Source organism: Chroicocephalus ridibundus, chromosome 7 (assembly GCF_963924245.1).
Source record: "Chroicocephalus ridibundus chromosome 7, bChrRid1.1, whole genome shotgun sequence".
NCBI classification, from domain to species: domain Eukaryota; kingdom Metazoa; phylum Chordata; class Aves; order Charadriiformes; family Laridae; genus Chroicocephalus; species Chroicocephalus ridibundus.
In genome coordinates, this window is record NC_086290.1 from 32,790,916 (window position 1) to 32,818,816 (window position 27,901).

At 36.9% G+C, this 27,901-nt stretch overlaps 2 protein-coding genes across 5 annotated transcripts in view; both read right to left on the reverse strand.

Annotated features, from left to right (window-relative positions):
- The window catches only part of LOC134518223 (aldehyde oxidase-like), a 51,926-nt gene extending 40,228 nt beyond the window's left edge, over positions 1 to 11,698 (reverse strand). For 3 of the 4 annotated variants that reach the window (XM_063340683.1, XM_063340684.1, XM_063340686.1), the window contains exons 1-11: positions 11,568 to 11,698; positions 10,372 to 10,429; positions 7,814 to 7,910; positions 6,546 to 6,654; positions 5,882 to 6,008; positions 4,937 to 4,998; positions 4,596 to 4,676; positions 3,598 to 3,678; positions 2,356 to 2,500; positions 2,095 to 2,187; positions 167 to 318 (exon numbers count right to left, since the gene is read on the reverse strand). In XM_063340683.1, the coding sequence (XP_063196753.1) occupies positions 167 to 318; positions 2,095 to 2,187; positions 2,356 to 2,500; positions 3,598 to 3,678; positions 4,596 to 4,676; positions 4,937 to 4,998; positions 5,882 to 6,008; positions 6,546 to 6,654; positions 7,814 to 7,910; positions 10,372 to 10,429; positions 11,568 to 11,627 (1,065 nt within the window). In that variant the 5' untranslated portion in view covers positions 11,628 to 11,698. Of the gene's footprint in view, positions 1 to 166; positions 319 to 2,094; positions 2,188 to 2,355; positions 2,501 to 3,597; positions 3,679 to 4,595; positions 4,677 to 4,936; positions 4,999 to 5,881; positions 6,009 to 6,545; positions 6,655 to 7,813; positions 7,911 to 10,371; positions 10,430 to 11,567 lie in introns of those variants that run through there. The other variant, XM_063340685.1, reaches the window with a different exon arrangement.
- A 3,566-nt stretch (positions 11,699 to 15,264) lies between these two features.
- On the reverse strand, positions 15,265 to 27,785 carry SGO2 (shugoshin 2). The gene is made up of 9 exons (XM_063341115.1): positions 27,623 to 27,785; positions 26,866 to 27,041; positions 26,381 to 26,458; positions 25,532 to 25,614; positions 24,909 to 25,144; positions 22,140 to 23,699; positions 18,062 to 18,209; positions 15,849 to 15,909; positions 15,265 to 15,333 (listed from the first exon to the last, which is right to left on the reverse strand). The coding sequence occupies exons 1-9, from the start codon at positions 27,783 to 27,785 to the stop codon at positions 15,265 to 15,267; spliced, it is 2,574 nt and encodes an 857-aa protein (XP_063197185.1).
- Between the last annotated feature and the right edge of the window lie 116 nt (positions 27,786 to 27,901).

Below are 27,901 nucleotides of genomic sequence, written 5' to 3' on the forward strand. Positions count from 1 at the left end.
GTGACAATATAACATACAGAATAACACAAGTTTATACAGATCAAAGGCTCAAAAAAGATGTATTGACAGAAAATTCACTACTAAAACCAATTAAAAATGCAAGTTTTACATGTGGTCAGCAGCAATTTCACATTTGTTACAGTTGTTATAGCAACTCACAACATACAGCAACGTTTCTTATCTGTTCTCCAGCAAGAGTTCTTAATTGCTGCAAGACAGCACAGAAAACCCTTGTCTTCTCTTCAGGGAACTCTGCGATTGCATTTGTCAAGATGTCTTTCACTAGAGAGAGGCTGCAGGCAGCTCCCAAAGTTAATCCTGTAACGAAAAGATTACGAAAGTGTAATGTGCACATTGCTTTATTGCCTGGGTTTTGAGCTGTGCTCAGACTGTAGAGCTAGGACCGCTTATGTGGAATACAGGCAAATATAAGGAGAGGGGCTTTGCAAACTAAAGGTACTGTGACCTTTCATTTCAGGAGACTGAAGGTAAAATTTCATTAAAAGATGAAACTGAGCTAATAGCTCACCACTTCTACTAAAAGGGAAATCCCTTCTCTTTTAGCTGGAATCTCACTTCCAGCTGCCCGTTCCAAGGGCTTCCCTTGCACCAATGTTGATTAAGTAAACGTTTAGGTGATGTTTCACCCAAAGGTGAGTCAGCTTCAAAATGCTTTCAACAGGCTCTTCCTATTTTTAAACATGATTTTCATCATAATTTGATCTTGCTTTGCATATGTATATTCTAGTTATTCTCCTAAGGTATGGGTAGGTAGTATCTGCAGTCTTTTGGTATTCTCTTTCCCACTAGAAAGACAACCTATAACTATATGCATTTATTTGAGTAGTTATACTTTTTTTTTTTAAGATCATACTTTATAAAAATGTCAATATTATAAAGTGGTAAACTGCCTTTCTATTCAAAATCATTATTAGACTGTATTTATGTAATGTATGAATGTTTTGAATGAACATTGGAATTCAATCAAAAATATAAATCAAAATATATATAATTTTAAAATGTTTTTTTATTAATCAAGTACAGCAACACTAAATGTAGTGTATTTAAAGCAAAAATTTAATTAGAGCATGTTTTGCACTTAGGTTTGATTAACGAGAGTAAATAATATTTCTGGCTGGCAAACTAAACTGCGTATCTCTTTTTAGAAGTAGTAAGTCTCACCTTCTCATAACTAGATTTTATTTATAGATTAAAAGAAGCAGTAAACATTCTCTCTGCTTCCTTCCAATTCCCAACCACTTTTCAGCTGAGAACAAACCAGTCATTGACTACAACTGGATGACTCATCTGAAATGAAAAAGATATTCTAAATGCAATGACAGAACTGTCAAATACAGTTTACTTACAAAAAGTGGCTTCAGGCATATAGCAAGTAACTTTCGTCAGATATAGGGTTTGATTTTCCTTAAAACTTCAGCAGTAAACTTGCACAATGTAATTTCTATTTAATTAATTTAGTCTATTTTAGTAGGTTTGAATCTATTTCTAGTTGTTATTTCTAATTTCAATATAATTTATTTAAGAACTGAAACCTAGTCTAACTTTAACTAATAAAAATCCATGCTTATCTTAAATATATAAATTGAGGTACCAAATTTTTAATCTACAATAATTAATGCTGTTATGATTGAGGATAAGATTAGTTAATGCACATTAGCTAGGTCAGTTTAATCGTAGACTTTTTTCTAAGGTAGACAAGCACGCAACGCTGCTAACTCCCTCTGTGGTTCTGTATGGGTCTCTCTCTGCTACACAGCATAGCGTGGTGCAGAGATGACAAAGCAAATACCGCATGACTTAGCACCAGAACCAGTATTACCAGAATAATTACCCTCGCCCTGTTATGACTAATAGGGGCCCCAGATAACATTTCTGGTCAGTACTGCACCGTGTCATAAAGACAAAACTCTGTGTCGTGCACTAGGATGGTGGCCACAGCCACCTTGACCTGGGAAAGAATCAAGCATGCTTAGGAATGAGTTGCACAGCACTTCACACCTTTAGCTCTACAGCACAGAGCAGCATCCCTTACTGCAGAGGAATTCCCTGTCTGAACAAATAAAGTCTACTGACCATCATCCGTGCGTGTCACCACATTCAGGTCCAGGATCCTGCCAGGAGCAATAACAATTGGATGGAATATGCCTCTGAATTTCATCTCAGGTCCTACCAGATAGGAATAGACTTAGACAAAAGACATTTTCCATAATGACAACTCCAATATAGTGGAGAGTAAGCTTAAGGATAAAAATGCAAAGAATAATAAACATAGCCCCACTCCTCCCATGCACACTGGAACTATGGCAACAGGAGCCTTTCTGATTGTATACATACCCACACTGGTGTTCCCAACCACAAGAGGTGCTTTGGGGTGGGCAGCTTTCAGATCCAATAATTCATCTAAGCTTACAGGAGAAATCCATGTCATTCGGTCCCCATGAAAAAACAGAGTTCTCTTTGGTTGATTTTCAGCCATTCTCTGATGGGTAAATATGGCAGATTTAAATATTAATAGACATTAGACAAAGTCAAAATAAGTTCTTAAACAATGGCAGTTCTACTTAATCCTTCAAAATTGGACAGAAATGGGACTGTTATGCTGGCTCTTTGCACAGTGCTGAATTTCTAGACTGCATTGGTGAAACATCTTCAATTAATTCCAATGGGCTAATAAAAAGAAATTGATAATAAATAGCCCCCAAGAAAAAATATAGGAATAGATCCTGCAAATGCTGAAATTATTAGAAAAGTGATAAAAAATACTTATGGAGGTGTTTGCATGCTTAGCTTGCTTGGAGGTCACCAATGATACTGGCAGCAGCATCTCTTTATAGATTAAGCATGCATGTAGATGCCTCTGGCTGTTCAAGCACTGTTCACGGATCACTTGGAAATTGCTTGTGAACTAATGGTGGTACAAACACACGGTGAATAATTCCTGTCCCACAGTTATCAACCTTTCTCAATAAGCAGCCATCTAGTTACAGAGAATTTAGCTTTGAATCCATAGATTGATAATAATGTAAAGCAAACAACTTTCAGTTTTTCTAGGGCAAATACTGCTGTCAATAATTAAGAATGTCTGACACTTTCTGTTCCAGTGCCCTTATTTCATCTCTTATATCTTTGTCATACTTCAGTCACCGGGGCTAAACACTCCCTGGTCTGGGTGGCTATCTGAGGCCAACATTTTGACAGAAAAGACCAACAAAACTATTAAGCCACTAAATGGGGAAAATGCATTGTTTTGCCAATGTTAAAAAGTGTTTGCCGTTCAGTTTCTGAGAAGCATTTAGATCTTCAGGTGCTGCACTGATAACACAGTTTAGGTTACTTGTCTTCTCACCTAATACCTAACTGCAACTTCATTTTCACAATACGATTAATTTTTGTATGTGAATATTCAATAAGTTCACTGGGAAAAAAAAAAGGAACATAATTCTGGATTTATATTAAAATGTTACAACATTTCTTCTGATGAATTACTGCTAAGCAGGACTTCAGAATGAGTTCTGAACTATTGACTACTAAGAAAAAGACAGAGCTGAAAAATATTCTATAAGCAGCAAAAATTACCATTAATTCTGGAGGAAATATAAGCTCCTGGGTGGGATCTAGGGGCTGGAATTCATCTGTTGAAAATAGTCTGGTGGAAATCTTAAAAACAAAGAAAACAAGCAAAGACCAAGAATTTTCTCTCATCATTAATTCCATTAAAAAAAAAAAAGGCAAAACCAAGAACAAACTATGAGGGTCCCACTGAAGTCAGTAGAAAATTAGTAATTCCATTATCATTTGGATTTGTTGCTAAATTACCATGCATTATTTGGAGCTGCTGAGGTGAGAAGTGTTCATAACAGAGTTCTTGGAGTTCACAAATGACACAAATGAGAGTGTGGAGGCAAGCAACTGAAAGACTAACTACAGGCCTCCTTTAGTCCTACTATAAGAAAGTAGCTGGTTTCATGCCAACCTACGGTACTCAAAAAGCAATGAAGTAGATTAGATATTATTGAAAGAAAATTGAAAACAACATCAAGTGTTTGTATGGATAAGAGGTTTCATATAAAATCACAATCACAACTCTGATTTTTAAGAATGTATCAGTTCTTCAGACTCAAGTCAGCAGTAAGATTCCTAAGAGATTGGTAGTTACATTCAGATGATCACTGATCATTGATGTAAGACAGTTCCACATAAGCCTTCATTTCTTACACAATATGATGAACACTGTATGAGCAGAGCTGAGACTATTAATATTCCTGAACTCGAAGAACTGCTCAAATTTCAGCTCTGGAGGTCCAAACTACCTTATACCAACTACCTGACACGTCATTGTCTCCTCATACAAATATACACATAGAATCCTTAATTTTTAGAAATATCTCCAAATTTTTTGTGAGCAATAATAAATTATCTTATTTTACAAATAATATTATGTAAGGTGAATAAGGTGGAGGATAAAAATAGCAGAGTATACTGCATTTACTTTAATTACAAGAAAAAAAGCCATGCAATATTCTTTCTATAAGTTTTATATCTAAATGGGACAGGTAAAATACTTAAACCCCTACCTTATTTTCTTTGTCAAACAAATTATCTTCCTGATCCAAGCAACACTTTCCATTTTCTTTCCCTTGACAACAAACAGATTCCTAAAGTAGGAATATTCCGTTAGTGAAATACTGCCCAGAATGTCAATGATTTATAGCCTGCATAAGCCCATAAGAATGTCTCTTTATATTTCAAAAAATTTCCACAGGAAGTTTAATAATAAGCTAAATAGGAAGGATTAAAGAAGTGATATTCAAAAATAACAGAGGAAATAGATGATGTTAATGAAAATCTTGATGGTTACTACACATATATACCTTAATGGGAAAAATCTAGTATTCCTATCATCACTATTTCTTACCTTACAAAAGGTTTTACAGGCATCTAGGATCGGCCTATATCCAGTACAGCGGCACAAGTTCCCTGAAAAAGGGAAATCAGTAAGAAAAATCTTTGTTCTAAAGCATGTGTTTTTAAAATGTCATGCCTTTATACAAGATTAGCGTTTTTGAAGCTTAAGAAGTGTTAGCTCTCTGAAAGACAAAAAAGATCAGTGTCACAAGATTTAGGACCCTGCAGTTCCTGAGGAAAAAGGCTATTGTTTCAAGAGGACTATGAAATACTTGAGAGCTGCACTAGAGGGAATGCTGACTACAGCTTAGTATGCAGGGAAATAAAAGATTTTACAATATTCTTCACCCACTCAAAATGTTTTTCTCCTTCCCCCTGACTTATTTCTAATAGCGAAGGAGGTTAGCATTACACCGCCATCTAAGTTCACCTCATAGTAACAGGAAATGCCTTTTGCCCCACCGTGAATCTAGAGCACAACAGATGAAAGAAGGCTGCAATAAATGCTCACTTTCCTTTAGTGAAGATGGTCTGCATCTGTACCTTATTTGACTGCTTTTATTCCTACCACAAAGGGGCTCTCCTGTGAGGCTTATGACATTCTCAACTCTAGATGTAAGGGGATCTCAGAGACCTTCAGATGCAGCTACTTCTCCAATGTGCCATCATTTTTGCACATTTGATTTAAAGCACTTCAAAAGACACTTATGGGGATGTTTTGAACACCTGTCCCTGAAACAATCCACAGCTCCATACTTCATTTTCCAGGAGAAAAGAATGACAGGGAATACAAGGTCTGTATCCAGTAGGAACTGTGCTGGGAAGCACAATTTGTATAGACTGCATATGTACATGCATGCATGTGTACTCACAGAGACACGCACTCACATACACGAAGTAACTGAAGAAAATAGTTCAAGGACATACCTACACATTAAAAAGTGGCAATATTTACCAGCCAGAGCTGCAATCATCTGCTCTGAAGTTGGTTCTGGGTGGTTTCTTAGCAAAGTGTATATGGACATCACCATTCCAGGGGAGCAGAAACCACACTGGGAGCCATGGCACTTGGCAAGCCTTTCCTGAAATGAAATACCATAAATAGCACTCCTTCCAGTGTACACAATCATTCTAAGGAGCTCTCCTTAAATGCGAGACTTTCATAGTAAATCAGACTTTTTAAGTAAAACAATTTAAGCAATGTTAAGTAAGAATAATTATTTTGGATGTGATGCCCTGGTGCACCTTACCGAGGAAGCTAATTAATCTTCAGTGGACTTCTGTCTATTTTGCATTCATACTAAAACATCAGCTAAAGGGGCACTGTCCAAGATGTGCCCAAATAGAATGCAAGCCTGATCCACTCCAACAATTCTTATATATCAATTATTTGATCAAGCTGTCAGTACTAAAGCAAGATCCACCATGAGCCATATCTCAACAGCCTTGATCAACCAACCGTCACAAGCTTGTGCAGTCTTCTGTTATCATTTAGCAGGGAGAATAATCATCACGTGAAATTCCCATGCCCAAAAAGCACTGCCACTCAAGCACTCAAGTGCTTCCCATACAAAGGAAGAAATCAGTAATCCTCTTAAACAGCAATACTGTACTCTCACCTGAACTGGATGAACCCTGGTTTTTGTACTTCCAACACCTTCCACTGTGGTAACTGCCGCACCATATAAGGAGCAAATGGGAAGCAAACAAGCATTTGCTGAAAAATGTCTTTGGAACATAAAGGAGAATAAAGAACATGAATAATATTTTATTATAATAGAGATGCATGAATATTATTTGGCAGTCAATCAAGACATAGTTTATACAGTCATTATCATCATTTGGAATGAGAAGAGAATAAGCTTTACAGAAGAGATCACTTACTAGCTGTGCCTCTTTTCCCCAGTATAAAAACTGTCTATGAGGACTGCTCTGTAGAATTTATATCTTCCCTAGTACTTCAGTCTTTTCTAATTGGCCTCTTGTCTCTCTTACCCACAAGCAACCTGTCAAGTGTGTTCTGAAGGAGGAAGATGGGGAAGGGAGGGTTGGTGTAGTCATTTGGAAGAAGTAAAGAAATACTGCTGAAAATTTGTAATCAATTTTCTGACCTAAAGGAAATCCTGATGTAAAATAAATAGAATACTAAGTAGGAAGAACATACCAAAATTAAAATTCTTCAAAGCTTTTCATCATTACCAATAAAATGTTTTGTTTTACTACAGTTGAGATGTTTCTTTTCAACTGTCATTCTGACTGTTTTAATTTCAACTCTTACAATAACTTTAAAGATTTTCATTTGCATTGCATTCCAATTAATGCAATTGACAAAAAGGAACAACTGGAACATTTTTACTTTTTCCCCACCTAAAAAACATTCAATTGACAATGACATGTTACCATTTAACAATTTGACTGGAGTTTTCTCAATTTAAAAGTAATTTATTCCAGTTTTTAGCTTAATGAAACTCTGGTTTTGAGTTTCAAAGTCCTTCTTTTTGTGGGCGGGGTGTAGGGAGAGAGTTCAGTATTAAAGGGCTGGTAAGACTCAAACTTCTGCCTGCCCTATCTTCCCATCAGTCACATGACAGAGCTGAAGGTAGGAGCCACATTCCAGTGGTCAATACAAAGGGTGTTAAATGTATGCCTCCTAAAGAGAAAACTCCTTGCAGGAGCTGTCAGTATGTATGAGCAAATTAAGCATTTGAACAAATTCACAACATAGCTGAATGAACAGTATTTTTTACAGTGCTGTCTTTTGGATTAAAGTGATCCTTCCTTTTGATTCTTTTACAATTAAGTACAGGTTTTACAACTTTGTTTTTACAGTTTCATATCTATGGTCATAAAATTCTGTGCTGTTTTCAAATTTTTCTGTTAAGGATACCTTATCTTCTTCGAAGCTGGCTCATAAGTTGATATCATCACTGTGCAGGCACCACAGCCACCTCCTCCACAGCCATACTTAGTTCCTGTAAGACGGACTGAAAATGCTGTCATTAGGGAAAAAAAATATCAGGTTTCATTTTGGCCTTTATTCTGCTGAAAAGCTTGAGGCCACCTTTTTTCCTGACCAGCTAAGGAACTTAGAATTGGTTTGGTATGATATCAGACTCCATTCTATGTTGGATTAACATTTTCAGTGAAAATAAGATTGAAGCTAAGGAATGACATCACCAAAATCCTGTCCCCAAGAAAACAGAAAACTTGACCCTGACTTCTTTTGGAAGAGGAGTAAGTTGGGACAGAAAGAGGAAGTGAAAAATAGCTTTCCAAGTGAAAATATGAAAGGAAAAAGCATGTAATGGGCAAAATAGCTATATATCTGAAGTTCCAGTGGAACACTAAAACCAATATCCCCATTTTTCCCAGAAGGCCCATTTATAGTCAGGATATTAACCTTGCATCTCATCTGAAAGATCACACTTATGAGAGAATTGTTCATTTCCATGAATCCGGAACAGTGGTGAATCTGAACAGCCAAACAGATAATTTAATGTTCTACAGCTACCAAAAGGAAGATGCCTTAGTCCCCATTTCTTTGTCCTCTTCTGCCCTTCCTCTTCCCAACATTACCTGCTCCAAAGCACAAGACATCTTGCACTTTTTCTCACCAGTCACTTCCATGAGCTGACTAATTAGTGACTGAGTCCCTAACCTAGCTGAAAGCCTCTGTACTTCCTAGTTAGTTTTCTGCTGGCCCAATAAGTAGAATTATTACACAGAAAGTCCTGCGGAACTCCACAGCTGGCACAAGGTGCAGGAAGAGAACTGTCAATAGGAGCCAGGAATGATGGAGAGGAAACAGGCCACTTTCTTTTCACACCACATCATCAAAAGAAAAAAATGTTTGTCAACGTGAGGTTTAGCACTCTTCACTTGCAGTAAAGCTTTGAGATGATTTAAAGTCTTACCTAACTAAGCTCTACCTTTTTTTCCACTACAAAGTGCTTTACTGGGCCCTTTCACAGGCATCCTACCCTGTCAGATAAAGCAAATACATTTTAAGATACTCTTGTGGTAGGGCTGGTACTGAGCTACTTGGTGGGTGTTGGTCTCTTCTCCCAGGTAACAAGTGATAGGACAACAGGAAATGGCCTGAAGTTGTGCCAGTGGAGGTTTATATTGGATATTAGGAAAAATTTCTTCATGCAAAGGGTTATCAAGCACTGGAACAGGCTGCCCAGGGAAGTGGGCAAGTCACCATCCCTGGATGTATTGAAAAGATGTGTAGTCGTGGCAGTTAGGGACATGGGTTTTGTGGTGGACTTGGTAGGATTAGGTTAATGATTAGACTCGATGAGCCTAAAGGTCTTTTCTAACCTAAATGATTCTATGATTCTACTTTTTATAGTCTGATGGAGACTGAAGTTGTTTAAATTACTGAATAACTTCATAAGCACCAAAACTACAGCAACCTATTCTGCTCCAGACTCGTCCTTATGACTGACCAATAGCAAACATGTTTTGACTTAAGTTTTTCTTTTGAGACAAATATAAAAACTCTCTCTTTTGTGAATTCATAGTATACAGTACATCACTTGCCCTGTGAGGGTATGTTTCATGAGGCAGTCTAGGAAGCTGCAAAAAGGAGAGACTCTGTTCTTCCCCACATTTGCTTCCTGCTCCTGGCTGTGAGTCCCTAACACGTGTGTTCAGAGTATTATGCAAGAGCTTCATGAACACTGGGAATAAGCCTGTGGCGCAGCAGAAAACTCCTGAGAACAGTTGAGAGCAGACATACAGTCAGGCCTCTGAAATGGTGAAGAGCAAGAGAGGGAAAAATCAGAGAAAGTACTGCACAATTTGTTGCAACCCAGAAAGCTGTGAACTGAAACCGTGACAGGAGGAAAGAAACTTGACTGCAAAGACAAAACTGGCAGGGTGAGAGTTCTAGCTCTCCCAACTTATGTCTTGTCTAGTATAATATTTTTTTTTCTGTTTTAAAAACATACTTGTTCATATTTACTTACTATTAAACCTGTTGTTTTGAGTTTAGAAATCTGTTCAGAGTCTTTATCATAAGAAAAAACAGATTACCTCAAAATTCTAGCAGACTCAGGATCTCATCACAAGATCTCCCCTTTCCTGGGAGAGAGACTTCTACAAAACTTGGAGACTCCTATTCTGTTAAGCTTTATGTACACTGGCCAAAACGTTCTGATGTTTCTTTATGGGGGTAGAGGGGAGGAACACAGATACACACGTAAACATCATGCCTGATGGCATTACTTTGTTTGTTTAGGAAATTAGGCTAAAAATACAGCAGCTTGCTGAAGAGTATTTGGCCAAAGAAAGACACATCATTTAAGACGGTTATTTTATCTTAAAGGAGTCACAACTTCCTCGAGCTGGTAAATCACCTTTGAATTATTATTTATGAGGCTTTTGCTCAACTAAGACTTTCAAATGAGTGACTTAAGGGAACAGACAAGAAAAGGATACGTCTCTTTCGCAGATAAGGCAACAGCATTTGTTCAGGATCAGCATTTTTCTCTATTATCTGCAGCAAGAAATGAGAAAAACAAGGTTTAAACAAGAAACCAAGGCTTTTCAAAACTCAGGGCACAGACTACATTCCCACAAAGCTAGAAGAGAATCCTGATCTGGTTCTCTCTCATAGAACTAGACTAATTGTCAAAGACCACAACAGAGTTTGGGCTCCTTCTGGAAACTCCTTCTCAGACAGATATGTTTCCCAGACAGAACTGCCAGGGCACCTTGCAACTACTAAAAATAACTGCTGCTCAGTGAAAGGTCATACTGAGGCAATTTAACTTCAGCCACACTAGAAATAAAAACGCAACAGAACTTTGCTACAACAGAGGCAGCATAACATAAAGAAATAATGATCTGCAGATTTTAGAGTCTCCCTGGCACTTTAACCTACTGGGATGAAGACGAGAGGAAGCCTGTATGGCTATCCGCAGGAACCACTTTTCTTCTAGCTTTATTTATACAAACTTTAACTTGCCATAATAGACTAACAACAGAGCAACAGAAATGCCTACATGCTTCATCGATTACAGTATTCCTTATTCCATTGCTTAGAATAAACCAGTTCCTTCCAGTTGCATTGAATCAGCAACCAGTTTAATCTTGTTCCTGCAATATTATCTTTATGTCGGCCAGTAGTCCGTTTTGGCACCTGAGTCTTGCCGACTTACTGTTGTGCCTCTGAAAATCTGATACCATCTGATGCCTCTTCTTTGATACCATCAAAGACGAGAAGCCAGGCACGTACAGATTTTTGTTTGTTGTTTGCTCACCAAAGAACCCCCCAAAAAACTAGTTTGCTCACCAGACAAATTTGATACCCAGCTGAAAGTCCATTTCACTTTGATGCGTTTTTCCCCCAAACACAGCAGAGCTAGCTAAAATGGGATGTTGTAATCATGTTAGTCCTCCTCTGCTGCTTCTCTGCTTCTAACAGCACTTGCTGCACGCAGAAGAGTGTTAGATAACTAAAGTAGTAGTTGGAGGCTGATTCTCTTCTTACCCAGCAAGGAGGACATGGGAAGGAATACTTCTGCAGGCATGAGGCAGAATTCTGAGGAAACCAAATCTATGCCCATACCCTTTGGGGTTACTTCTGCAACAGCAGCCCCCCTTTCTCCACATTCTTTCCGGGCAACACTTACCTTCCTCCCATTCACATAGAAAACCAGCTCCTCAGGCCCCGCCGCCCCTTGCAGCGACATTGTACCCCAGCTCCAGAACGAACAGCCGCAGGAAATCACGGCCAGCTACAGCAGCTGGAACTGGAGAGCCCATGGCAGGCGGGGGCGGGGCCGCGGGGCCGACGGGGCGGCAGCGCAGGGGGACGCCGAGCAACGCTCTGCGGTGCCCCCAAAAGGGACAAGTCAGTTGTTCTTAACAGTGTATTTACTGGAGCTTTTTAAGGTATAGTCAAACACTACGACATACCTCACACTTTCTCAAAGGGTATATATGTTCCTCCAGAGCAAAATGGCAACATAACCAATGCGAACTGTCATTATGTTCCAACAATAAAATCTCAAAAGGTAATTTTAAATTGTGGTAAAATCCAGCAATGGAGTGATCATGAGCTCAATGAGAATTTTGCATAAATATGCACTCACAAAATAATAGGCAGTAACTTCCAGATATTATAAGCATTTGTAAGGGCTACTTGTGCAAACAAGGATTTACAGAATCATAAATATTTCACTCTTCCTGTTTAATCTAAATATCTAGAATTAATTTTCCTACAAATTTTAAAACAATCAAAATCTTTATTAGTGGTAAAGTAAAATACAAAAACAAAAATTAGATTGAATAAACATGAGAAAAAGCAACTTTGAAGCTATAAAAAGAAGTTCAAATTACCTTATCCTCAGCAAAATAATCTTAATCCCTGTGACAGCTACAGGTTAATTTTTATCTCAAATATCATGAGCTGTTTTCACATCTTTGTCCTGGCAAGAACTTCTAATATATCAACTGATCTAGTAAAAGAAGCACATTTAGTGAAGATTCAACAGGCAATGTAACATTACCTATGCAGTACCTAAAGTAAGCAACCATTTTGCAGAACAATTAAAAGAACTGCATCCTAGAGAACAACAAGGTAAATTTTCTCTGTGTATAGAACACCAATTTGAGTAACAAAACCAGGAAGGATGGAGAAAACAAGGAAAGAAGGGCAGCAGCAACAATATGATTTCAGAGTTACTTAAAATAACTTCTACGCATCTTCAGGTCATTTCCTTTATCATTTGTTACTTTGAAAGATATCCATACTAAGAGGAATGGAAGAAACTAAGGCGTAAAGCCCTACGCCTTACACTTTTAATGAAGTATAAGTATGAATTATACATGCTTTTATTCAGAACACCGTAGCTGTCTAGCTGGTAACACCTGAGGCTGTGTGGAACAACAGGACCTTCACTGAAAAATACAATTAGTACTGTCTCCAAAAATACTATTATTTTTTTCTGAGAAAATGAAGCATGTGGTTCTGCTCCTAGCTTTCAAAGCACAGGCAATAGAGAGAAACGACCATTTAAAAAACCACCATGTTCTGCTGCTGCAGCGCCAGCACAGGGAACTCAAGCTGTAATAGATACCTCTTTTGGATTTCTAATGACACAGCTGGCAATGTTGATAAAGAGTGAACATTTCACTTAAAAAAATCAATTAGAAAAAACCCCCAATTAATCACAAACTGGGTAAAAAAATACAAGGAACAATGTATAAAAATATTCTATATGTAATTCTTTTTAAAATCACACTGAATCAGGATAGACTCTATCTTCCCAACCATTTCTACACCTCTTCACAATGGTCTTGCTGATGTAGTGACATACACAGTAAGTTTCAAAATGAAAAAGTCTGTTTGCTGAAAGTTCTCAGATAAACTTCTCTATTTTGCAATACAGACCACATTGCCTGGGTGATAACATAAATTTAATATTGGAAGAATCTTCATACTGATGGAATACTTTTTTTCTTTTTCCCGGTGAGGTTCTATATGAAAACATCTTGCTGTCCTTATTGTTGTACATTTACAACCTTTGCATGGCCTCTGCACTGGTGGCCACAGCTAGACAAGCTCTCTGTTTAGGGGATAAAGGTCCCCTATGTAAACTACCTTGCTAGTGGCATATTTAACTCCAAATTCATACATGGAATGTTTTACAGGATGCTGGGGAATCTGCTCTGGGTCTACAGACTGTCATTAAAAAAAGGCAAACCAACCACAAAAAAACGACGCCAAAACCCAACAGAAAACAGTTGTGGTATTACTTATTTGTAAATAATAGTTTTGTGCCTCTTATTGTTTATGGTTATAGTTCAAGACTTACATGTAGAATGGACAGACCTGAAAGCTACATCCAGAAGTACATTTTGACATGTATGACTCATTTTTTCTGTCAAAATATGCAGCTGGAATTCTGGCCACTCAGGAGAAGGACATAGGTTCCCCGTGTTGAACTTCATGAGGTTACTCTTGGCCCATTTCTCTAGCCTGCCCAGGTCCCTCTGAATGGCAGCATAACCATCCAGTCTTTCAGCCACACCTCCCAGTTTTGTATCAACAGCAAATTTGCATAGGCTGAACTCTGTCTGACCATACAGGTCATTAATGAAGATGTTAAATGACATTGGCCCCAGTATGAAACCCTAGGGAGCTCTAGTGGTTTGCCTCCAACTGGACTGTATGCCCCTGATCACAACCCTCCGGGACTGGCAGTTCAGCCAGTTTTCAACCCACCTCACTGTGTACTTAACTAACACATACTTCGTCAGCTTGTCTGTGCGATGTTATCAGAGATGATGTCAAAAGCCTTACTAAAGTTGAGACAAACAACATCTACTGCTCTCCCCTCGCCCACTAAGCTAGCTGTCTCATCGCAGGAGGCTACCAGGTTAATAAAGTGTGATTTCCCCATTGTAAATCAATGCCAACTACTCCCAATCACCTTCTTGGCTTTAACATGCGTGGAAAGTTTCCATGAATATTTTCTCCCTCAACTTCCCAGGTTACAATGGAACCTACATTGAAGTACAAAGAGTACAGTTTGGTTTGGTATTTTTAAGAATACATTATAAACCTAAGAGTACCAGTTACACCTCTTAAAAAGAGGTGTACCATACCAGACGAAAGATCTAGCTAACCAAAGAACTGGTCTCTGAAAGTTTCAATGGTGAATGCCCTTGGAAAAAGCATAAAAATTGGTCAAATACATAGTAAGGCTTCTCCAGAATATTCTTCCAGCCTTCAACAATCTGCAATTCAGGGACATCCTGTGCCAGAAACAGTGTTTCTGGTAATTCCTCATAGGTTTTTCTTCCATTAAATTGTCCAATGAATTTTCAAGCCCATGCAAACTAATAACATCTACTCCTGTAGTAAGGAATTCCTCAACGTAACTGCATACTGTGTGAAGGACCACCTTCTATAACCAAAAGAAGTCAACTTATTTGTATCTCCTTAAAAATGAGCTATGGCTATCTTGGTTGCAAAATGAGTCTGAATCTCATTCGATGTAATCTGTAAAAGTTGAGTGCACTGTGATTTATAGGCTACAGCTGGCAGCATCTACCATTCAGAAAATACCAGAAAACTGTTTGTCAGCTGACAGTGCGTTATGGAATGCAGAACTGATTCACGAGAATCCAGAGGGGAAGCAGTACAAAACCCTCACAGCTGAACGGTGTGGTGTGGTTGTATTAGTTGTCACACGAGCACTCTCTCTAATTGGAAACTCAAAGTGTTGCTTTCTCTGGATCCTATTTACTATTGAATTTCTGTTGCAGTGCTGTATTCTCTCTGGCTGCCTCTGGCACATACTCTGGGCGCTAGACTTCTCTCTACAATTCCTCAAAATGAGACTTCCTCATTCGAATTTCAGTATGACTCCTGTCAAATCCAAAAATCAACTATCAAAAAAAAAAAAAAAGAAAAAAAGACTGTTTCCACCTATTTCAGTGATTTATCAAAATTTGGGATGCTTGTGTCTGTTCCAACCAGCAATGAGAGATGGTTCTACTCATGGTAAATATGAAAAACTCACAATAAAATTCCCAAAGATTATTTATTTTTAATTCTCATTAAAATGTACACTTTTCTTACAAATTAAGAAGTGCTGCAAACCCTTTGAACATATTATAAATTACTGACCAGAAATGGAAAACACAAGAGTGGAGCCTAACCTTCGTTTATTTGCCTTCCTCAGTAAAGTATTCTGTGTCCCTTATATAGGGGCTCCTTTACAGGAAATTCCACTTTGGAAGACCTTTACTAATCAAAGAACAATAAGCACTCTGTACCGCTAAACATATATATATATATATTTAAAATTGTACCCATTTTAGAAGTATTCTTTGTAAAGGCAATTCTTGTGTCTTCTTCAAATAAATTTTGATTTACTTTTAAAACTTATTTTATTTTTTACTTTATAGATTGGGGAATCCAGAAATTGTGTATCTGTAAACTGATCCCCACGCCTTAATTTGCTGTAAACAAAAGAAATAAAAGACATCATGTATGAATATCACCAAACATGTATGCAAGTCTAATTATAATAACAATTACGAATTGTAAATACTCTCATGGAATGCTTGATATGATAAAGAAATTAAATTTATGGAAAATAAATGTCTGAAATAACAAGGCATAGGTAACTACTGTTTTCCAAAATAAAAAGATTACTATTTTTAGCATTATGCGGTCTGTATATTAAAATGTGAGTAATCATAACTTATTCCTGCAAGACAAAACTCAAAAAATATTTAAACCACAAGCTTAACAGCATCCATTCAGGTTAGTATACTTGAAAATAAAATATAAATATGAGACAGTGATCTAAAATCTTGAGTGACATCCACATTTTTATCTCTTATTAGTTACTGTCTCTCTCCAGAAATACAGAGCCTTATCATTGTGGGGTAAAAGAGGAGAATGTGTCAATGTCATAATATTATAGCATTTTAGCATCCAATTCAATTAGTAAAAGAAAAATGTAATGCTAATCCCTTTGGATTTCTTTTACAAACTATCTGGCATAAGTATTTCTGAAAAGCAAATGGTAAAGTGAAAAGACATTTTCTACACTACTTTTACCTCCTATTTGTCCTCAGTCTCATTGTTTCAATTAATTGTTTGCTGTCTTAGCAAATATTTTGAGGTTGTATGAGAACACTGTGCTAATTTATTCAGTTTGGGAATTTATTTTCCTTCCACAGTTTTACCAGAAAAGGAAGACATAGTCCTTTTACACCTTTGTCATAAAGTAACTTGCTATAATCCTTTCACTCTCGATACTATTATGGGGAAATCTTGATACTGTCTTTACCCCTCCCAACACAGTGTAATTTTTCCTGAAATTAATATTATACTTAAAAAAACCCCCAAAACCACGAACGAAACAGAAAACCCCAACAAACTTTGTGGCAAAATATTTTCAGAAGTAATCAACTTAAAGGTCCATTGGGATTTAGATCTATTTCCTCACTACAAGAAAGACACTGAGATCTGGAGCATGTCCAGAGAAGGGCAATGAAGCCGGCGAGGGGTCCAGAGAACAAGTCTTATGATGAGCAGCTGAGAGAGCTGGGGTTGTTTAGCCTGGAGAAGGGGAGGGTGAGGGGACACCTTATCGCTCTCTACTGCTACCTGAAAGGAGGGTGTAGAGAGGTGGGGATCAGTCTCTTCTCCCGAGTAATGGGATAGGACAAGAGGAAATGGCCTCCAGTTGCACCAAGGCAGGTTTATATTGGATATTGGGAAAAATTTCTTCACCGAAAGGATTATCAGAGATTGGAACAGGCTACCCAAGGAAGTGGCGGAACTGCCATCCCTGGAGGTATTTAAAAGATGGGTAGACATGCTGCTTAGGGAGATGGTTTAGTGGCAGACTTGGTAGCATTAGGTTGATGGCTGGACTAGATGATCTTACAGGTCGCTTCCAACCTAGATGACTCTATGATTCTATGGTTCTAAGTGCAAATATATTAGTTTTCTTAATGGAAGTTTGGCTTTAAAAACCTCTTTTAAATTTTAATAGTTATTACACAATTTATGTCTTGTTTTTTAACAATCTTGGAAATTCTGTGCCACTAAATTTGCTAAGAACACTGAGAGATAAATAACTAATATATATATTAGTTAATAATAATAAATAACTAAATATCAAAGTAATATATCTTAAACTCAAATGATTTCTTATATTAGATACAGCTAGTTAAAGCAAAACGACTGAATTATATAATATTAGTGCATAAATTGCCACTTGACAATATTACAAGGACATTATTATGGTATAAGTTTACATTTAAGTATAACATTTACAATTATCCACCTCCAAAGGGGTTTATATCATGATAAACATTAAGAATTTAACATTATTCATGACTGGTATAAAATGGTATATTATATGCTATATTTAAATTTTGAGACTTGAATACTGTTGGTGTCTGGCGCTTGGAAATCCTGCTAGACTAACAGGAAATGTTTTATATCAACACTGAAGTATCTTTGCAGAACAGAGTTGTGAAAGTGGTAGTTCAAATCTTTATTTGGTGGTTTTAATAGCAAATCTTTACTGAGGATAGTTCAAGTACATAAAAAACAAAACCCAAACAAAAGCCCTAATTTACATATACCTACCTGGCTAGACTGGGTTCTTTATAGCAAATAGTGGCTCTTCGTCGTTTAGATGGTGCTGCTGAGTTTTCTTCTAAAGTTTGGAGGGATTTAGGTAAGGAAGTAGGAGATTGTGTACTAGTATTTGTCAGATCTTGCAAAGCCTTTCTCCCTGTGAATACAGTAATTTATATGGCTCATTTTAAATATTTTCTTAATAATTAAGTAAACTTTCAATTCATAATTATTTTTAATTAGTATTTCTTAATTCAGGTACTTTGGTTACTGCTCCTACTCCAAAGATGCTCAGCAAAAACTGGGGTAGATGATCAAAGAAAATGCCACTACAGCAGCTTTCAACCTACCAAAATTTGGAACTGCTTGAGGTCTGCCATGGCTCTTGGGACATTTTAAGAAAGCCCCATAGCACTGTAATTTGCAGCTAGCTGTTTAAGGCTCCCAAGAGTTACTGCATTTGAAAAAGTAAAACTGCACACAGCTCACGGACTTGAATGCTGGGGAGGGCATATATGTATAGTCTGAAGATGCAACCTGGACAAGAGTTCTCTAATACTGTATTTTCCAACTTTACGCCTGCTCATCGGGCAAATGTGCATAAAATAAGCATAGCATGGTGATTAATAGAGCTTCCTTATCTTGAAAACTGTATACTACCGAACTATTTACAATGTCTTGTATTTTGACCCACTGAACATGTCCAAGAGAAATACTCCATAAAAAAAAAAAAAAAAAAGTAACCAGCCTTGGTAGAAGTAGTAGTATTTGTGTCAGCTTTCCACAATCCTTTAAGACCAATTCAGAATGCCGGACTAAACAATCAATATTTAATTTGGAGACAAATACTTTGATAAATTGGGAGAAATATTGAAATTACTATTTAGCCCACATTTCAAAAAATTCTAAACCATGTATAGATCATAGTTTCTCTGAAAAGCACTAAGATTTAATGCAGACAGCAATCCAAGATGAAATAAATAATTTTTATGCGTATTTCTTAAAAATTCTTCCAAGAGTGCATATTCCCCACTGATACAGGTCAAGAATCAGATTTACTACATTGAGAGTAGTGGAACTAGCTGTTCCCTGGGCACCCAGCCTCATGAGCTAGGAGACAGGGAGGGGAAGCTGGACGAGGTCATCACAATTAAGGTGGAAGCGATCAGTGACCTGCTACACCACTTGGATGCACACAAGTCTATGGGACCGGATGGGTTACATCCAAGAATGCTGAAAGAGTTGGCAGACGTGCTCGCCAAGCCACTTTCCATTATTTACCTGAAGTCATGGCTAACTGGGGAGGTCCCAACAGACTGGAGGGTAGCAAATATAGCACCCATCTACAAAAAAGGCAGAAAGGAGGATCCAGGAAACTATAGGCCTATCAGTCTGACCTCGGTACCAGGGAAGGTCATGGAGCAGATCATCTTGAGTGTCATTACAAGTCATATAACGGACAACCAGGGGATCGGGCCTAGTCAGCATGGGTTTATGAAAGGCAGGTCCTGCCTGACGAACCTGATCTCCTTCTATGACAAGATGACCTGATTATTGGATGAGGGAAAGGCTGTGGACATTGTCTACCTAGACTTTCAAAAAGCATTTGACACTGTTCCCCATAGAATTCTTATGGAAAAACTGGCTGCTCATGGCCTGGATGAGCATACGATCTGCTGGATCAAGCACTGGCTGGGTGGACGGTCCCAAAGAGTGGTGGTCAATAGAGTTAAATCCAGCTGGCAGCCAGTCACAAGTGGTGTTCCTCAGGGCTCAGTGTTGGGACCATTTCTGTTTAACGTCTTTATTGATGATCTTGATATCATCAGTAAGTTAGCAGATGACACCAAGTTAGGCGGGAGTGTTGATCTGCATGAGGACAGGAGGCTCTACAGAGAGACTTGGATAGATTGGATCGATGAGCCAATGCTAATGGAATGAGCTTCAACAAGGCCAACTGCCAGGTCCTGCACTTGGGCCACAACAACCTCATGCATCGCTACAGGCTTGGGGAAGTGTGGCTGGAGAGCTGCCTGTCAGAAAAGGATCCTTAAATCCTCTGTGGCAGCAAATGTATGCTATTGATCTCATAGAGGAAATTCAGAGATATATGGGATAAATGGTGAATTTTTTTGTTGTGCCTATCTTGAGTCTAACAGGTTGTATCACTGTATATACACACTCCTGTCAAAAAAGTGAAGATTCTTTTTCTTTATTATAGCATCTGAGTGCCTTGTACAGTCCAGCATACACACTCTTAACTGATGGTCAAGCTGATAGTGCTGAATTACTATTGCCCTGTAGTAGAATTCTGTGTTGAGATCAAGTAAAATATCTCAGTGGGCAAGACTGATCATTTCATCAATAGTCTTCTGAAATGAGTTAAGCAGAGACATAAAGTTAGAGGTTCTTCATTGGATTTCTCTTAACTTTACTTCTAAGTATGAGAGACATATTAAGGTGACTTCAGACTGCTTGCAGCAAGCCCCTCCTGATTTATGAAGGCAAAAGAAAAAGCATTATCTTTTGAAGGAATTCCTTTAAGGAAGAGCAATGCTTATTTGGTTTAAATGAGAGGGCTCTCCGATCATGAAAAAACTCCCAAGTTTGGCTGCCTCACAAATCAATCTTGATTTGTACTACTTTTAAAGTGACAATAAATTGTTATTCCAAGCTTTTCCTAAAGCTTAAAGTTAGAGACCAGGTCGCCTTCTTTTTAAGCAGAACGAGTTTTGAGACATCCATGAATCTGACTTATTTAGGAAAGCTGGATGCCTTTGTGTGTGAGTATTTATGTTCACATAGATCTAACTATATAGAGACTTTCATCACAGGAAACTTTCAAGGTATATTTCGAAGTACAGCTCAAGGTCAGAAGAGCCAGCATCATCAGAAAGGATGGCATTTCCTTGCCTTCTTTTAATTCAAGATAGGGATTTGGATGTAGGATGAAAAGTTAACTGGTTTTTGAACTATGCTTAAATGTATGAAGATAAAATGATCTGCTTTTTTACGTCAGTAGTCTTTGATACTGATGATCACAAGGGTTTACTAATTTATCTTTAAAACTAATAAAATTATGGGATCCTTTTTCTACATTCCAAAGAAAGAATCGAAGATGAGAAGATGCAACTGCAAATTACCAGGAATAATACCTTGCATGACGGTCTAATTCTGCCAGTATTCCTATTCTGTGGTCACGTGAAATAGGAGATTTTCTTTGGCCATTGTGTCCTAGCATTCAAATGAAGCCAAGGCAGTATTTGCTTGATAGTTTCGGATTCAAACTATTGATTTAAAATCTCTAGGTGTTGGGACATTCTCAGACATAATTAAGTAAACAGGAACTTGTTGAGAATAAATATGTTTACACAATAGACCCCTCATGCTATAAAACTTCAAAGCTACATTTTAAAGCATATTTAAACTCTAGCACAGATGTGTTAGTCTCATATTCCTTTAGCACATTTACAGTAACTTAATTGTATGATAGAAGAATCTAAACCTATATTCCGGACTACACTAAAGTTTGATTATTTTCCTAAATTAAGGTATCTTACTTAAAAAAGAGGTTGTCACATGAAAATTTACTCATGGGTAGATTCTAGAGAAAACTTGCTCAAAGTACATTTTTTAGATCTCCAAATTCCTGTTGAATTCCAATATTTCTAAAGAAATACAAATGAAATCTTTAAGTCCAGCTAGGTTTTCATTAATCAAGGAACAGTGTATTTCACTCTTATACCCCTTGTATAAAAGCTCAAGCTATTGTACCTTTTCTATCCCCAGCTTTCTGAATTCCATCACATTCTTTGAAAAATTAATACATGCTCCTCAAGAATTTAGACTACTTACATCTGCCCAACTAAATGTCATCTTGGACTATATTGAAAATTAACAAGGGTATTAGATAGTGACTGATACATGATATAGAATATGAATAATTTTAGTGATTTTCAGTCCTACCTTTTTCCAGTTCTGTTTTATCCACTCTAAGCAAACAATAAGATAGTATTAAGATACCTTACCACTATTTCAGGCATTACCTAATTCAAAATACCATTTTTTTCCTCAGCCATACACTTACCATGACAAGGTGTCAGAGTCTTTATGTAAGTCTCTTTAGAAACATGATCCAGTTTTTGTTCTGCTTTTCCAGCATGTGGTGTATTCACGGTTACACCATTATGAGTAACTAAAGCTACTTGCGTTTGCTGAGTTTCAGTTACTTTATCTCCACAAACAGCTTCTGCATGCAATGCATCCTTATTTTTTAATTCTTTGTTTTTACAAAGTGTAAGGCTTTCTTTCGGTATTATACGTGCTTTCCGACTAGCCCTTGCCAATGTACGTTTTAATCTGCCTGGCGAAAAATGGCTATCCTTTTGGTCTATTTTCTGAGTAATTTTACGAGTGCTGTCGCTTTCAGTTTCTCCACTTTGTCTGCAACTACTTTTTCTGTTGTATTTTCTTTTTACAATATTCTTCTGGTCTTGTTTTCTCTTGCTGTCATGTTGGTGTATCTCTGTTTGAGACTTTTTTGAAATATTTTCTCCATACTGCCTCTTTTCATCTCTACAGTGTTTTGCTGTGTTCACTTTAGAAGTGTTTTGAGAAGTTTTCCTGTTTATTTTTGGTCTGTTATGTTTCTCATTTGTATGCAGAAAGTCCTGCCGTAAAGATGATACATTAGAAGTATTATCTGGGAATGGTAAATTTTCAGCGCAATAAACTTCTGGTGGGATCTTGTTCATAGATGAGTTTGAGTCTGCTTTTTGTATTTTGCTTTCCATTTTTCCAAATGTTTCTGCGATAGTTTCCTTATTCGTCTCCTGTTTTCTTGGACTCACTAAGTTAACCTGGTATGTCCTCCTAGTATCTTCAGTTTTACTTGGAAACTTTTGTGCTTGATAATCTTTATCGGTATTTGGCAAACTCTGTTTCCCTATAGAGTCCCCTGTAGGTAGCTGTTCTGTCTGACTTTGGAATAGTTGAGTTTGTGAGTCAGTAGTTTTCGAAAATTCACTATTGTCAGGCCTAGTGTGCCATTCTTCTGCACACAAATTTGAACTGATTTCAGTCTTGCTTTTAATTTTCTCTTTATCCTTCTTAGAATATTTTACTTTTCTGAAATTTCCTAATATTTTATCAGAATTGGCATTACTATTTTTATTTCGGTGTAATTTATCTTTGTCTTTTGCAGTAACTGTGAGTAGTTCACCTGCATCACTGGCAGTCAACTCCATATCAGCACCATAAACAGTTTCTTCAGGCTTCCTCTTGTCAGTAAAAAGCAGCTTCTTAAAATCCATCTTACTTTCATTGCTAAACTTAGGTGAAGGAATAATGCAAGACAAGTCACTTGAACTTTCCCACAAATTCATGTCATTGGTGGTGCTACCGCTGTTGATACCGTGATGAGGCAGATTATTCAAGCTACATTTTTCATCACAATCCTTTATATTAGGTTGAGTTTGTGACTTATGAAGTACCGTATGTTTCTTTCTTTCGGTCACATTTCCACACAATGGCAATAAACTATCATTATATTGTTTTGTAAGCTCCTCAGACCGTCTTAAAGATTGTGTATTTCTGACATGAGTCAGGAAGGCACTATTGCAAGTTAGTTCTGTGCATAATTTATTTTCTGCAAAGAGAAAAATATCAGCAGCTTGGGGAAAGAAAGAATAGAGTGTAGTTATCAGAATAAGACAGATTACTGAAGGTTGTACCAGAAGCATGGAAAATTACAAACTTTTTTTTTTTAACTGAATACACACATTCTATGGTTGGTCCTTAAAAATTTACTTAACTAGAACTAATTTCATATTTTACCAAAGTTGGACTTTTGAAATCGGGTATAAATAAAAATATTTTTTTCTGTAACTACTTCAGTGTCCTGGTTTGAGGTAAAACAGAACCAACTTTCTGGTCAGTAATTTTATTTCTTAGCTAGGCCTCTTCTACCTCTCTGAAATTAACAGCAGGTTGTGTCTAAAACGGTTCGTTCAGAGTGATAAGACAGTTTGTGCCAAGGAATGGTATGCAGAAAGGCTCTTGCTTATACTTATTGCTATAACAACCAAGGTCAGCTAATGTCATTATTTGCCCTGTTGGAGGGTCAGAAGCAGAAAAGTGTAGAGGGGTCCCACCTGCAGGGAGGAGCGGACAGGACAGGTGACCCAAAATTGACCAACAGGGGTATTCCATCCCATCTGCCCCATGCTCAGTATAAAAGCTGAGGGATCAAAGGGTCAATTCTCTTCGTCCAATGGCTGATGTCTGAGGAGGACCCTGTCTGTTCATCTGCCTTTGATCCCGATCTGTGTGTTCCTGACTCCATCTCCGGAACCCATTTCCCACCCGTCGCTGAGTCCAGTCTGGGACTTCCCCAGTGCCTGCCGGTGATGTCATCCTGGGAGCTTAATACGGTTTTGTATATACTGTATCTATTTCATTATTTTCATTTTTATTTTGTTATTAATATTTCATTGAAGTAGTTTTGTTTCTTCTAAACTTGTAAATCTCTTTATCTCTCCTCCTCCCCTCCGTGTACGGGCGTGGGGGGTGGAGGAGCATCTGTCACCAGCCAAAACCACGACATTCGGTTATTATTTGGTTATCTTATCAAAGTTTTATTCTGTTCACATTAATTTTGTTAAATTTCAGCTGTGTTATTTCAATGAACATTATTCTACAAGTGACTGTCAGGACACCTGCATTCTATTTTTATTAGTTTATTACAGTTTTGGAATCTTACTATACCTTCTGTATTGCATATCAAGTAGTGAATTATTAAATACTAATTCACAGATAGCTCTGAAAAATAAATCACCAGTACAGAAATACATCCTACCTTTTAAAAATATATTTTTGTCAACAGTTGTTTCCACTGGCTGTATTTCAATTAACTTTTGATTATTTTTACCAGAAGGCAATGGTAGTGCAAACTTGACTTGATCTGAATGCCTTTCCTTTGACAAAATAGCAGTACTTTTATAAGAATTTGGTATTTCACACACAGAGGGACTATCTTGCTGTTTTGTATTAGCTGTTGCAATTAAAGGAAGCTTCACTGGCAATTCTACAGATCTGAAAAGAGGAAATTTTACTGTGAAGATTTTGATTACTTTTTTATGCCATAACATTCAATTGTTTAAAACGTACCCTTGATGACATATAAAATCAGAAAACAAGAACTCAAGTATGAAATGTCGTTCTGTCTTGGGGCAAATTTATTTTTTTAATGATAGAAAATCCTGCTTTGTGCTGGTGATATCCCATGAAGAAGCAAGTTATTCAAACACAAGTTTTTTCTACCACTCTCTATATAAATTCCAAGTTGCAAATTGGTAATATCTGAATTAGACAGGAAATCGTTTCACATTACCTCAAAAATACCTAGGACAATATACATAGATTAGCTGTAAAAAAATCCACAGACACTTATTGACTCCTGCATTTAATGTAACTACCTACCCAGCAGACTGACATGTACTCTTGAACTGGTCATCAGTAGGGCTACTTGGACCCGCTGACAGAGGAAGAGAACTCTGACGATTCTTAAAAAGAACAGCGGGGAAGTAGAAACAGTTGAATATTATTTTATGTTTTAAGTATCAGAAATATCCACAGGAAAAAAAAAGAATGGGCAAAAAATAGAAGTACTGATGAAAGGTGCATGATATTCAAACACACACAATGATTTTTAAAAAAATATATTTTCTAGCAAAACTTATCAAAATCTGTAACCTACCTGCATCCCAAAGCAATGTGCAGATTTATTTAATGTAGCTATAACTGATCCAAAGTGCATTATACATGTAGAAGCACAGAGCAACACTAAGCAACTGTTTAGAACAGACAATAAAAATAATGTATTTTTAAAAATTAACTGTAATTTTGCCATTTCACAAAGACTAACATGGCCTAAGTTTTCTGATAAAGTTTCCACATGCAAGATGTTTATTGCAGCACTAAGCAAGGAAGGCATTAGTGAAGAATACCACTTACCGAAGTACTATGCTTTTTTTTTTTTTTAACCACATGACTTCACCAGGGCTAACTGATAGTTAACTTTCAGATACTTTGTAAACAAGACTAAATTACAAGATTGTAATTGTAAACAAGATTATATATTAATTTTTTAGTACAAGCAACAGCAAAATTTAATTGATTTCATTGCACTAGGGCTTCATCCCAAGCTTTAAGTAATTGGGGTAAATATTTTAAAATGCATATATGATTTCAACATTGCACTCCTTTAGATGCTTTGAAAATATCCTGGAAAATGAATTCAATATGGTAATAGTTCAAAAAATATCTTACCTCAGAAAGACTGCTTATTTCTATTGCAGTTAAGAGGTTATAATTCAAAAATGCTTCTATTTCTATAAGAGTTTTATTCTGCATATAAAAGAAAAAAAATATTTTAAAAATATTTTTTAAGTGGCTTCTGGCTTAAGACAATATATAAAGGTGAATCTAAGATGTAATTTTTTTTTTCCCCAGCAACTGACACAAACTGATTTTTAATACCATCTCAATACCCGTAAATATTAAGGTGAAGCTGACGCTAGAATAGCTATGGATAGACATATACACTGATGGACAAAACAGTAAATACAAAACAATCCTATGAAAGAAAAATAAAAAAAATCAAACGTGAATCCTATGCTATCAGATGATATAACTTCACAAATCTGAGATGTAAATTTTAAATCACCATTTTAAGAAGCAGTATTAAGTTTCCAAAAAAAGACAGATGCTTAGTTTACCTCATCTAAGTGTAAATTATATTATTTGCAGCATACCAAACAGCTTAGTTTTCGACGAAGCAAGATATTATGAAGCTGCAACTTTTCTACTTCCTTCTGAAGAAAAATCTTCTCATTCTTCAGCTTTCGAGAATTTTCTTTCTCCACACTCAAAGCCACAGCTAATGCTCTATTATTTTGTTTTAAAGATACTTTAAACATAGATGAGTTATCTAAAGGAGACAAGGAGACAAAACCATATTATTTTCAACAGCTTCACTTCAGGCCCTCTCTGCATGAACTATCACTGTATAACAGCATTTTTATCTGTATGTTTTGGTGGAACAATAGCAAAGCCTAAAACTTCCTAATATAAAACTGTTTCTGTTGGCTGTCATTCTGATGATTGTCAGCTTCAAATGCAAATTTATTATTCTGCTCTAGTCTGGATTTTTTTAAAATAATGCTATTTTAAGGAGAAAGCATTGAAAAATTGATAGTTTCACAGGCATAAAAATGTTCCCAAATTTCTAAAAAAGGAATATACATTTTACAAATTTAAAAGTTCAAACATTTTGAGCAAAATGTGAATTTTGATAACAGAAAGAAAAGCACTGAAAATACTCAGAGAATTAGATAAATAAACAAGTTACAATCACATGTTTTAATGTTCAGACTCTCCTAAAATTCTCAACATATCACATTAATATTTTAACGGTCAGCAATTCAGCAAATCACATTAAATACAATTACTATTCCTTTTGAAGTCATACATTCTAAGTACAGTAAACAGATTTATTTTAGCTGGACTTACTTATTAATTTAGTTTTGATTTTAGATGCTAAAGAAGCATTCCATTTTGCAACTTGTAATGTTCCATCCCTCTTCTTCCTATGTCCTTTAACAGCATCCGAGATGAAAAGGGTAGATGATTTAGCAGTTGCTTGTTTATCCATCATCAAAATGAACCTGTACATTGTCAAAAGGAATGTCCAAATATTTGGCACTGGAACAACCTGCCCAGGGAGGTGGTGGAGTCACCATCCCTGGAGGTATTTAAGAAACATGTAGACATGGCTCTTCAGGGCATGCT

Excerpts from the sequence above, each read along its gene's own strand:
- SGO2 (XM_063341115.1), bottom strand. The coding sequence starts at position 27,785 with ATGTACAGGTTCATTTTGATGATGGATAAACAAGCAACTGCTAAATCA. Across the intron at positions 27,042-27,622 it reads AATCAAAACTAAATTAATAA|ATAACTCATCTATGTTTAAA; the intron begins GTAAGTCCAGCT and ends TGTCTCCTTTAG. Across the intron at positions 18,210-22,139 it reads GACTCTGACACCTTGTCATG|GGAGAAAGGCTTTGCAAGAT; the intron begins GTAAGTGTATGG and ends CTGTATTCACAG.